General features: G+C 42.8%; 2 protein-coding genes across 5 annotated transcripts in view; one reads left to right on the top strand and one right to left on the bottom strand.

The window, feature by feature from the left end:
* Positions 1-11017, bottom strand: part of TRAFD1 (TRAF-type zinc finger domain containing 1) — a 33278-nt gene extending 22261 nt beyond the window's left edge. The window contains exon 1 of the mRNA XM_036449090.2: positions 10994-11017. The gene's annotated coding sequence lies outside the window, so the exon portion shown is untranslated. The remainder of the gene's footprint in view (positions 1-10993) is intronic.
* The window catches only part of NAA25 (N-alpha-acetyltransferase 25, NatB auxiliary subunit), a 57683-nt gene continuing 51054 nt past the window's right edge, over positions 6828-13456 (top strand). For 2 of the 4 annotated variants that reach the window (XM_036449080.2, XM_036449078.2), the window contains exon 1: positions 6830-7182. In XM_036449080.2, the coding sequence (XP_036304973.1) occupies positions 7125-7182 (58 nt within the window). In that variant the 5' untranslated portion in view covers positions 6830-7124. Of the gene's footprint in view, positions 7183-13456 lie in introns of all 4 variants that reach the window. The other 2 variants (XM_045585626.1, XM_045585625.1) reach the window with 2 other exon arrangements.

Here is a 13456-nt window from a genome sequence, read left to right as displayed (position 1 = left end):
TTGGTATAAATACATTTTGAATAAATAAATAGAAGAATAGTGACCCTGTCTCCCGGGATCCACTCACTTTCTTCCTTGCAAGGGTGACTCACAAGTTCCGAATGCAGAGTTTACAGTGGGAGACAGCATGGGTCAGGGGAGCAAGGAGGAAGGAGAAATAATGACCAGTTCAGACTTCATTAACTCCTTAGGGTGCCTCATTTGTCCTGGCCTGTCTCCAGCAGCAGACATGTTAAAAGTTTGCCAACATATCATTTCTGACCAAACAGCAGACAAGGTTTAGGCTGGACTTGAGAAGGTTACTAGGCGACCACGTGTGAAAGATCAGCTGCAGTTCCCCTTAGGCATTGTTTCTCCAAATAGAATTTAAGAAACACCCGCCCTCACCCCCTGGCACAGAATCATTTGAGAGCTTGTCAAACATTTAAATTTCTGCAGGGATGTAATAAAGTACAGCATAGGAAATACAGTCAATAATATTGTAATTATTACCGGTTTGGCTCAGTGGATAGAGCGTCAGTCTGCGGACTGAAAGGTCCCAGGTTTGATTCTGGTCAGGGCATGTACATTGGTCATGGGCACATCCCCAGTGGGGGGTGTGCAGGAGGCAGCTGGTCGATGTTTCTCTCTCATTGATGTTTCTGGCTCCCTTCCTCTCTGTAAAAACTCAATAAGTTATATTAAAAAATTAATATTGTAATAACTATGGTGCCAGATGTATATGAGAAATATTGGGGGAATCACTTTGTAAGTAATATAAAGTCTAACCACTGTGCTATACAGCTGAAATTGATATAATATTGAATGTCAACTATAATTGAAAAATTAAACATAATAAAAAAATAAAACTAAAAAAAAATTAATTTCTGGTCATGGACACCTTCCATTCATCATACCTGTAAACACAACCTGAATTTACTGAATCTAATTTGGGGGAGCATGGCCAGAACTTCCCTTCCTGGTTCAGGCAGATTAAGCATCGACTGCCTTGGAATGTTGCTAAAGGCCCTGGGATAGGTTTGCCTTGCCCTTTCCTGTCGTCAAATTCTGTCCTGTGCAGGATGGATGGGGGAAGGGAATTATTCTCCTCTAGCCAAAGCTGTCATCACCAAGCCTGAAACGCCACTATGAACTCCCCCTCCCCAACACTTCCTCGCAGCCCCAATTCACACACACACACACACACACACACACACACACACACACCACACACACCACACACACCATACACACCATACACACACACCACACACACACACCACACCACACACACACCATCTCCCCATCTCCCCCAGCCTCAGCCTTAAATCTCTAACAGAATATGTACTTAATACAACTTTTCCTTGAATCTCTGGTGCCAACCGCTTCCCTTCCTCCCACATTGACTTACCAGCAGCTGCCTGGAGTCACATGTTCCTGGCCCTGTTCCCAACACAGACTCAGACACATAGAAGGCACTCAATTCCTACTTGCAGAATTACATCACACTTTCTTTATGTCCTGATTTATAATAAACATTAAAAGGTAACTCTTTGGAGGGGCAATGGGGTAAAAGGGGACATATGTAATACTTTCAACAAAGATTTAAAAGAAAAAAATAATAAAGGGTACTTCCTTGGCCCTGGCTGAGTGGCTGGCATGTCTTCCCATACACTAAAAGGTTGTGGGTCCAATCCCCCATTGGGGATTTACCAGAGACAACTAATAGATGTCTCTCTCTCATTTTCTCTCTGTCTAAAAATCAATTTTAAAAACATATCTGCCAGTTTGGCTCAGTGGTACAGCGTCGGTCTGCGGACTGAAAAGTTCCGGGTTCGATTCCGGTCAAGGGCATGTACCTTGATTGCGGGCACATCCCCGGTAGGGTGTGTGCAAGAGGCAGCTGGTCGATGTTTCTCTCTCATCGACGTTCCTAGCTCTCTATCTCTCTCCCTTCCTCTCTGTAAAAAATCAATAAAATATATTTAAATTTTTTTAAATTATAGCTTATAAAAGCAATATTATTTGTCTGATTAAATGTTTTAAAATTGGATTATTTCAATGGTTGTCGAACTCTGTAAAATGTACTAAAAATCATTGAATTGTGCACTTAAAATGAAAGAATTTTATGATATGTAAATAATACCTCAACAGCCCTAGCCAGTTTGGCTCAGTGGATAGAGTGTTGGCCTGCAGACTGAAGGGTCCCAGGTTCCATTCTGGTCAAGGGCACATGCCCAGGTTGTTGGCTTGATCCCCAGTCAGGGGCGTGCAGGAGGCAGCTGATCAATGATTCTCTCTCCTCATGGATGTTTCTATCTCTCCCTCTTCCTTCCTCTCTGAAATCAATAATAATAATAAAAAAACTCAATAAACTTGAGTATAAAAATTATAAAGAAAAAGGGGACATCTGTAATACTTTTAAGAATAAAGATAAGTTAAAAATTATAGAGAGCTTACACATATTTCATATTTGCTATGTTTTTAAAAAATTAATTAAATTCTGCCGAAACCAGTTTGAAGGGTCCCGGGTTCGATTCCGGTCAAGGGCATGTATCTTGGTTGCGGGCGCATCCCCGTTGGGGGGTGTGCAGGAGGCAGCTGGTTGATGTTACTCTCTCGTCGACGTTTCTAGCTCTCTATCTCTCTCCCTTTCTCTCTGTAAAAAATCAATAAAATATATTTTTAAAAAATTAATTAAATTCAGATCATTTCTGATTTGGAAAGTAGTCTGGGCAATTTGGCATTCATATGCCACCTAGTGGAAATAATTGGAAGTGCGAGGGTGGATGACCGGCATTTGAGCTTGCGAGATAAAGGGGACTGAAAATCCACCCTCTCTTTTTCTGATGCGGAAAATGAGACCCAGGATTGCAATGTCAATTGTTGGGAAAACTAAGATCATAACCCTGGCTATCCTGAACTCTTAGCTCCCAGTTTCTCTGCCTTGTCTTCCTTTAATTCTGCAATTGGTTCTTTTGGCTTAATTTATGCCAAATGTTATGGAGATTCCAAGGTATTACTCCTACAAGGAGACACATCAGATGGGGAAAAGTCCTTTGGTGTCCTGAAGTATCAGGAGGTGACTTTTTAAACTTAAATTCTTTATTGTTTAAAGTATTACATATGTCTCCTTCCCCCCCACCCATTGACCTTTCCCCGCCCCCCCAACCTCCCCAGCAATGCCCTCATCACCCACCCCCATCTGTGTTCATTGGTTATGCTTATATGCATGCATACAAGTCCTCTGGTTGATCTCTTACCCCTTCACCCTACCCCACACCCCCCACCAGCCTTCTCTCATAGGTTGGACAGTCTGTTGGATGTTTCTATGACTCTAGTCCTATTTTTGTTCATCAGTTTATGTTGGTCATTATATTCCACAAATGAGTGAGGTCATCTGATATTTATCTTTCTCTGGCTTATTTCACTTAGCATAATGCTCTCCACTTCCATCCATTTTTTGCAAATCGTAAGAATTCCTTCGTTTTTTATAGCAGTGTAGTATTCCATTATGTAGATGTATTTCAGTTTTCTAATCCACTCATCTGCTAATGGGCACTTAAGCTGTTTCCAAATCTTAGCTATGGTAAATTGTGCTGCTATGAACATAGGGGTAAATATATCCTTTCTGATTGGTGTTTCTGTTTTCTTGGGATATATTCCTAGAAGTGGGATTACTGGATCAAATGGCAGTTCCAGTTTTAATTTTAAAACAGCCACACTGTTCTCCACAGTGGCTGTACCAATCTGTATTCCCACCAGCAATGCAATAGGGTTCCTTTTTCTCCGCATCCTTGCCAGTACTTGTTGTTTGTTGATTTGTCAGGAGGTGATTTCTGCAGTTTTAAGAGAAGGGAGTAATAATATTAAAAATGGTTATAGCATGTAACTGTTGTTGAGTGCTTTCTTTCTGCTTGTTTCTTTTTATTTATTTTTTTCTTTTAAAAAATATATTTTAGCCGAAACTGGTTTGGCTCAGTGATAGAGCGTCGGTCTGCGGACTGAAAGGTCCCAGGTTCGATTCCGGTCAGGGGCATGTACAGTGGTTGCAGGCACATCCCCAGTAGGGGGTGTGCAAGAGGCAGCTGGTTGATGTTTCTCTCTCATCGACGTTTCTGGCTTTCTATCTCTCTCCCTTCCTCTCTGTAAAAAATCAATAAAATATATATTTAAAAAATATATATATATATATTTTATTGATTTTTTACAGAGAGGAAAGAAGAGAGATAGAGTCAGAAATACTGATGAGAGAGAAACATCGATCAGGTGCCTCCTGCACACCTCATACTGGGGATGTGCCCGCAACCAAAGTACATGCCCTTGACCGGAATCGAACCTGGGACCTTTCAGTCTGCAGGCTGACGCTCTATCCACTGAGCCAAAACGGTTTCGGCTACTTGTTTCTTTTCATAAACCACAGAATTTATTCCTCATATCAACCTTGTGAGGTAGGTCCTTTTAGTATCATAATTTTACCAATGCAGAAACTAAGGCTCAGAGATGTTCAGTCACGTGCTTAAGATCACACAGTGGATACGTATCAGTGTCCAGATTTTGATCTAAGTCTGGTTTGATTTCAGAGTCAGAGTTGCTGTTTCTATTTCTGTCAAAAGGGCAGGAAATCAGTTATAAAAACTATGAAATATGCAGTGATCTGTTTATTCTTAGGAGGATTACTAAGATTAAATAGGAACATACGCAGAAGATGGGAAAGAAAAACAAAAACCAGAAAAGTCAGCGGGTGGAGATACCCACAGTCACTATATCCAGGTAATGCCGTACCCGCCCTGAGTCCCCAGCTCTTCAGGCAATGCACCTATGGGTGCCACTGCGCTTGATCCAGAGGGTTTCTCACCAGAGCAAATCTGCCACCAAACAGGACAAGAATGAAGGGCGTACCCCGGTTCTAAGTTAAGAAAATGGAAAGCATCATGCAATGAGCACCTACTGTATGCCAAGCCTTTTCCCATGTCAGCTCTCTTTGTTCTGCGTTCTGAATTGTACAGCAAGAAAAATGGTGTTTTTGGCTTCCTGGGGTGGGGTGGGATCATCTCATTTGTTACCCGAAATGATTCACACCTGCCAAAGGGTGTGCCGCTGTCTCTCGGGGAGCAGGTAAGGACAGGCCCAGAGCCAGGTCACTGCTTCAGCCTTAGGCTCTGAGGACAAGGGGTAGGAATGGGAAAAGAAAAAGGCCAATTCATCCTAGTTGGATGCCAAACAGGCTTTCAGGGTGGAGAGAAATGTATTCCACCCAGAAAGGTGACTCAAATATCTAGGGGCCTCTGTTAGGTAGGTCCATAATGCTCTGGCCCTGCCAAATTAGGGAACCGGGTGCTGAGCCTGTTAGCATTCCTCACGGGGCCAGACCAACAAAGGTAACCTAAGAACCTAGCTGGGTAACCACAGTCCTGGCCAGGAGCCCCTTGGGCCCCTTGTAGGTGCTGTATTTTTCCATTCTGGGAAACGTTTAAAACTCAGGTGACTCACTGGCTCTTTCATGTGCCTCAACGATGAACAAGTACTGTTTCTCTTAACCCAACCTGAGCCTGGTCTCCTCCCTCCTCTCCCTTTGGCAAGCTCAACCTGAGCCTGGTCATACCTGGCCACATCCATCTCCGAGTGATCCTGGAGTCAGCTTACCTGAGGCTCCTGACCATTATTCATCCTTCCTTCCTTCCTTCCTTTCTAAAAAGTGTTTTTTAAAGTTGATTTGAGAGAGTAAGGGAGAGGTGGAGAGAGGAGGCAGGCAGTTTGTGATTATTACAGTAGCCTTAACTCATGTACTCACAATTGTAAACCTACTTTTGCCCACCTGTACATCTATTTTACTCACTTAATCGCCTGTCTTCCCCAATATAAGTTAAACCCCACCAAAGATTGTCTATTTGTTTATTTATTTATTTTTAGACTGTTAATAGAAGTATCTTTTTTTAAAATATATTTTATTGATTTTTTTTACAGAGAGGAAGGGAGATAGAAATATGGATGAGAGAGAGACATCGACCAGCTGCCTTCTGCACACCCCTTACTAGGGATGTGCCTGCAACCAAGGTACATGCCCTTGACCTGAATTGAACCTGGGACCCTTCAGTCTGCAGACCAAAGCTGTATTCACTGAGCCAAACCGGTTTCGGCCTATTTGTTTATTGGTGTATCCTTCGTGCCTGCAACAGAGCATGCCACATAACGGCACCCAATAGCTATATGTATGAATAAACCCACTGATCAAAAAAAAAGAAAGAAGGTAGCCAAAACTGTTTTGGCTCAGTGGATAGAGCGCCGGCCTGTGGACTGAAAGGTCCCGGGTTCGATTCCTGTCAAGGGCATGTACTTTGGTTGCGGGCACATACCCAGTTTCTAACTCTATCCCTCTCCCTTCCTCTCTGTAAAAACTCAATAAACTATATCTTAAAAAAAGGAAGATAATAATATCTACCTCCTAGGAAGAGGGTTGTTATGCGTATTAAAGAAATAATATATTTAAAGTGCTTGCAATGCATATAAATACAACCAATGGACACAAAACCCTGGGGAGGGGGGGTATATATGGGGGGGCAATGGTAAAATATGTACACAGATAATAATTTAATAATAAAAAAAATAAAGTGCTTGCAATGCATACTGGCTGAGTTACCTTTTCTCTCCAGCTTTACTGAAGTATAATTGACTGGATTACTATTCATCCTAAGAGGCTTCTCAGTTGGCTGAACCCCGAGAAAGGGGTGAAAGGGTCTGGAACTCATCCTCCCAGAGGATTTCCTGGTTCCTCAACAATTAAAGACAAGTCTAACTGGTCCTTCATGAAGCACAGAGAATAAATAGGATGAGCGGCTGAGCCCCAACTTTGACCAAGAGCGTCTCCCCTCCCGTTCTCACGCCCCAGTAGGTGACTCGGAAGGGATTCCAAACAGCAACAGCCGCCTCGACTAGCTCGGTTGATTGCACCGTCAAAAAAGGAGAGAAAGTTTCTATTGATCAGGCAGTTCTTCCAACGGGGGGCGAGGCAGCAGCGCTTTCCGCGCAGGTGCGTTCGGCCGCGACCCATCGCGATAGACGAGCGAGATCGGCGCTGGCCCTTTAACAGCCCCTTCCTGGAGGCCTGCCCCGCGCGTGCGCACTGCGGTTCTGCGCTTGTCATCATGGCGACACGGGGCCATGTGCAGGACCCTAACGACAGGCGCCTCCGGCCCATTTACGGTGAGTGCCTGTGGCCAGCCTGGTCGCCGCCCGGAAGCGCCCAGGGCTGCCGAGCGGTACCGAGACCGGAGCCAAGGCCCAGAAGCCGCGCCGAGAGTCCGGGAGCGGGGGCCGCGGGCGCCGGGGGCGGGCCGCGCGGGCCTCTAGGCCGCAGCCACGGGCCTCGCGTAGGCGCCGGCGGGCCTTCCTGAGCCCTGAGGTGGCGGCGGCTCGGTCGGGGCGGCGGCGGGGCGGCAGAGCGGAGACACTTCCTCTCGCTGAGACCTGCGCCGCCCGTCGGCTGCCTCTGTGAGAGCCACACCGAGGGAGAGCCCCGACATCTCCCCGCGGGTGGAAGCTGAGGGAATATTCCTCACTAAAGATCCTTTAATTGCGGGAACCCAGGCCTAGGGGGTTGCCCACCTAGCCGTGCTGGGTGTACGTGGAGAAAGAGGTCCAAAGAGGGGAAGGGTCTGACACAAGGTCACCCCGATCGAATGAGAACAGGCCTGATTCGAGGTTCCCCATTGCGAGGTCTTCGGTGGAGACACAGCTGCTCTGGGCACACGTGGGCAGCGAGGGGCTTTGGGGTGGGGGGTGTCTTGGGCCCAAAATAGCGGCGAAGAGACTGGTAGATCGCGATGGAGGGTCTTGCAGGGCTGCTGCAAGGGCATTTCCTCTCTGCAGCCCGCCTTCGCGCGCTCGGTGGATCCCCTCCATCCTTCCCGCCTCCCTCAGCCCCCAGGCTTTAAGACCTCGGTGTCATCCTGCCACCCCAGATGTGGGAAGTCGCAGGTTTGAGTCCGGGAGAAACACCTTTTCAAGAACGGAGATGTTCTGTAATTGGACCGTGGTCCCCTTTGCATTTCCTTTCCTTAGATGGTTGTATGGGTTTGGCCTATCTCAGTTAATGTTGAAGAAGGCTTTTCAAGGTCAGTGGTTTTTTGCAAAATTAGAGCGTGTTTTTTTTTTTTTTTTTTTTGTTTGTTTTTTTTTGTTTTTTTTTTTTCTTGGATGCTACTAAACGGAGGCTTCTCCGAATGGCCAAGATCATTTAACTTTTTCTGGGGGGTGGGGTAACAATGTTTCTGGCACAATTGGTCTTGCTTTTATTTTTGTCATTTGTATGATGCTTTACCCTCACATCTCATTTGATTCCAAAAACAATCCTGTGAGATAAGTAATAATAGCTAATGTGTGTGTAGACTACTAATTATGTCAGCCACTGTCCTTGGCTTTTTATATGGGTTATCTTATTTAATCTTCATGCACTCTTATGAGATGGGTAGCTTTTTCCCCCAGCTCCTCCCGCCTTTTTTTTTTTTTTTTTTTAATATAAATGAGGATATTGGGCTTAATCGATGTGCTAATATGTCTGAAGTCATACAGCTAACATTTGGTGGAGCTAGGACCTGAACCCTGAACCCTGGGGATGGTCCCAGGCTCACCCTGATAACCATTGTGCTAGAAACCACCTCACTTTGAGCTGAAGATAGTGACTTGCCCACACAGGTCACACTGGTGGTGAGTGGCAAAGACAGGACTCTTGCTTTTCACTTCCCCAGGGCTGCATCCTCTCAAGCCCTCGGGTATAAATTTTCAGAGGGGAAGGATGAAATATACAAGGGTGATGGAGGGCAAGAACTGTATCCAGGGTTTGCAGTAAGTGGCTCATTACAGTTCTGTGCAGTGGCTGCTTTTTATTTTTTAACTAAAAAGATTCAACGCTTTTTTTGGTGTATAGTCATCGTTATTATAATTCATAAATTATAATAATACATTAGGAACGGCTGTCTTTAATGAAAGACATGTAAGTTTTCATGGGCTATTTTCTGTCCATTCAGTTAGGCAGTTAGAAAACACACTTGGAGAACGATGAAAAAGGCGAAGTAACATCTTAGTTTCATTGTGACAGTTTTCCACCTCATAGGCATTCTGAAAGGGTCTCTGGTCTCTCAGGTTCAAAACCATACTGTCCTAATAAATCTGCCCATCTCAGTCTTCTGCAATTCCTTAACAAATTTCAATGGGGCCATCTTGCCAATGGAACCTTCTATTACTCTACCTATTCTTAAGACAGACCTGGGGCTATGCCTGAGAATTTGCATTTCTCTCCCCCTGTTCCCTGTCCCCCTGTTCTCCAAAGGGCAGTTACTTATCTTCTAAAAATAGTATTATCACTCACTTTACCAACTCCTTGCCAATTAAAGGAACCAAAAGCATTGTTAACTGCCCAACTAAAGCCTCTTCTCTCCCAAATTATTTGGAATGTTGAGTGAAGGCAAACGATGCGAACACACAGTGAAAGTCTTCCCCCAAAAGCAAGATTCAGTATTTTTAAGAATAATTGGATTTCCACAGTTGTTCTTGAAGACCAAAGAAAATGCCTTTGGTGCCCCATGAGTCATTTAGAATTAATAGTGTTTTGAGCTAATCCAAGAAGAAAAACCTTGTCCGTTTTACATTGATAAACATCAGGATGTGTTAACCAGAAGTGACATGTCATATTCTTAAAAGTGAAGACAGAATTAGTAGCGTTAATTATAGTTACCTGGGAAGAGGATTAGAAGAGGCTCTTTAGGAATTCCAAGGTGATTAATATGAACTGATAGGAATAGGAAAAAAAAAAAAAGGGTGCAGACTGTTATGGACTTTTTGACCTACAGCCCCTGCTTTTGTGTTTAAATCCATTAGTACCCCAAACTACTATCATTCCTTGAATTCAGACATTCAAATGAACAAGCTCACTCAAGGTGGTGCTTGCCCACCATCCAAAAGTTCAAGGGCTGTCAGCATTGAGTGCTTATTTGTGTGCTATCCTAGTAGGTGGTTATGAACTGAAGACCGGAGATTAGCATTGCTCTGAGCTGGGATTTGAACACAGGCATTCTCACAGGAGAGACCAGCCCTTTATAGATTTCAGATTCAGTAACATCACTATCTTTGTATGGCATTATTTGTATTGCCAAGGTTTTAGGATCTTACAACTGTTGAACTGTCTTCAGCTCTTGCTGAATATTGTTTGGGGTAGAAGTGGACAGGGCTGTAAGGGTGTATAATTGTGAAATAATTGTGATGGGATGAGATGTGGGGAGCTTACATTCTAATTTCAGTATTTACGTTTATAGTAGTTTTTCTTTGCATAAATGCGGTTAGTTGAAACATCTTTAGGGTGCATCTTATTACTCATAAATTGGCAAGTTTGGGTATTGCATTTTTGGTTTTTGAAAATCACCCATGGCCTTACCAGAACACCTGCTTTATTATTCACTCTTCCTTTTGCTAAAATGATTCTCATGTGCTATGTGGTTCTCAACTGACTTGCACTCTGGTATGATTTGGTGGGAACAGGGCTTTCTTCTACCATTATTAGTAGTTTTGAAATGTCTTTAGTGGTTAGGGGAATGGTAGGAGTGATGGTCTGAACATAGGAACTGCTGCGTCAGCAATTACAAAATAGAAACAGAAAAATGTGAAAGAGAAAATATTCCCAGTTTTTAGGATTCTCTCTTTCTCTTTTACTTTTCTGGTACAAGATCTTTGTTCTAAACTGTTTTTACTAGTTTGCAGTCTTCCTCTAGTCTGGATCAGGTGTAACATATTTACCAGTTGTGTTTCCTGATGGATAATCACTCCTTTGGTGAGTTAGAACATTTTTCCAGATAGAAAAGGATGGAGAGAGAGAGTGTATAAAAGAAGCTTGTACCATGTGAACACCTAAGGATTTGGAAATTTATTTTAAAGGTAGTTCTGAATATTGTGTGGAGAAATAACTTAAATGGGGGAGGGGGCAAATGTAGGATGTGAGATGATCATTTAAGAGGCATTATTTAGCTGAAACCGGTTTGGCTCAGTGGATAGAGCATTGGCCTCCGGACTGAAAGGTCCTGGGTTCGATTCCGGTCAAGGGCATGTACCTTGGTTGCGGGCACACCCCCAGTGGGGGTGTGCAAGAGGCAGCTGATTGATGATTCTCTCTCATCGATGTTTCTACCGAGTTTCCCCGAAAATAAGACATCCTCCGAAAATAAGACCTACTTACAGGTTTCCTTCTGAGTGAAATATAAGGCATCTCCCTGAAAATAAGGCTCCTCCTAGGCTAAACATGAGAGATTTGGTCCACTGATTCTGAAAGAAATGGAGTCATAAGAAATTCACCAAGAAATTCAGAAATTGGATTGTTAGGATGATGTTCCAGAAGACGATGACATGATTGTCAATGAAAATATGAGTAAATTCTTGATACTGTAGGATTTACAGTTTGTCTGGTTTGTGTTGACAACTACCGTACCGTATACAGTTAATAAATTTCCTTTATTTTCATTTAACAATAAATGTGTACCTATTTCTTCTTCATGGAAAAATAAGACATCCCCTGAAAATAAGACCTAGCGCATCTTTGGGAGCAAAAATTAATATAAGACACTGTCTTATTTTCGGGGAAACAGGGTAGCTCTCTATCCCTCTCTCTTCCTCTCTGTGAAAATATCAATAAAATATTTTTTTTTTAAAAAGAGGCATTATTTATTTTTAAAATTCGACATCCCCCTCTTCATCTTGCACATTTAATTAAAGGCTTGTTGACTGAAAGCATGTTTCACCTATCCTTTGTATTCTTGATAAAAGCTAGGATCCTATTCATAATCACTTAAGATTTTTAAGCAAAGGACACTGTAATTAACTATGGAGCTATTTTTTATTCAGTCTTTTTCTAGATTGGAGCAGTGTCTTTATTAGTCTCTGAAGCTCTTGTAGGAAGTGGGAACTCCGCAGGTTGTCGTTTCAGCTGCTCTGGAAACTCCCGGCAGCTGCAAGAACACAGAACTTAAAGCCTTTTCTTTTTTATTTGCAAGACTGATCCCTTTCCTACTGACAGTATCCCTAAGTAAGCCTGGACAAATTATTCCTAGGGCCTCTTCAGGGCAAGCAGACAGCAGGCCGCATGTGTCAGGGCCTGCAGCTGTCTGTCTGCTATCTGCTCGGGAGAGGAGTTTCTGTTGGAAGCGTTACCGAGGAAAGTGGCCCGCTCACTCAGCAAACTTGATAGTCTGTTGCCAATGACTTGACATATTGTTTCCCAAATTTCTATCATTCTTTTACCTAATTTGATTATTTTAGCTTTATTATAGTATTATCTATATTATTATTTATGTAATATTTTTTCACTAAATAGATTTTTTTAACTTAAATTTATTTTTTTTAAAATCTAAACTATTGCCATTAATGGGAAACCTATCACTTGTCCTGAGACAACAAAGCCATAAAAATAAGTACATGAGCCGTAGCTGGTTTGGCTCAGTGGATAGAGCGTGGACCAAAGGGTCCTGGGTTCGATTCCAATCTAGGGCACGTACTTTGGTTGCAGGCTCCTCCCCTGGTCAGGGCTCAGGCAGGAAGCAACCAAAGTAGTATGTGTTTCTCTCACATCAGTATTCCTCTCTGCCTTTCCCTTTCTCTTTCAATCTTCCTAAAAATCAATGGAAAAGTATCCTCAGCTGAGGATTAACCAAAACAAGAAGAAAAAAAAAAAGTACAATGTAAACAAAACAGAACTAAAAGTCTTACCTAGAGCCTGATTCTTGTGAAACTGAATCTAAGACCTGTTCCTTCCTTGTGAACAAGAGACATTAGCAAGTATTAAAGAAGTAGCAAGCTGACACCAGACTGAGACTACCTCCTTAATATAAAGGAACTATAAGAAAAAATATCAACTTTCTCATTGTATTATCTAGTGCTGTCTGCAAGGACCACCTAAAAACATTTCGGTTGTGTTGGTACCTATGCTTTGGAAAACAGTGCTTTAACTGATCTATCATCTTACTGTTTCCTCTTTATGATTTGTGTATAGCTGATTTTGGTTTACTCTTGTCATTAAGGAAACAACACCAATCTCTATGGTCAAATCACAATTATCCTTAAGTTTTAAAAATATTTACTAAAAAAAAGAAAAGACTTACATATTATATTTATTGGCCTGTTTTCTCCAAGGAATACATAATTTATATTCTAGAGTCAGTAATGTAAAATGAAAATAAACTTTTCCCCAAAGACTCAGCAACCTATTGATCAGTAGTTCCTAAGAGAGGCATCCAGGAAAGGGGAGCCTGATGGCAGGCTGAAAGTGCTGGAATGTCTTAGTTAATACCAACTCAGGTAAAGGGGGTTGCCATAAACCTTTGTGGGAACCCAGGGCAGGAATGCAGTGATTCAGGGCCTCATGGAAACTGGAAAGCTGTTAGGATCTGAATCTTCTTTTTCAGATGCTCATATCTACTTCTACGTGTGGCTGTTTTCT

This window comes from Pipistrellus kuhlii, unplaced genomic scaffold (genome assembly GCF_014108245.1).
Source record: "Pipistrellus kuhlii isolate mPipKuh1 unplaced genomic scaffold, mPipKuh1.p scaffold_m20_p_20, whole genome shotgun sequence".
NCBI lineage: Eukaryota > Metazoa > Chordata > Mammalia > Chiroptera > Vespertilionidae > Pipistrellus > Pipistrellus kuhlii.
The sequence above is the reverse complement of the archived record's forward strand: the minus strand, read 5'-3'. Positions and strand labels throughout refer to the sequence as shown.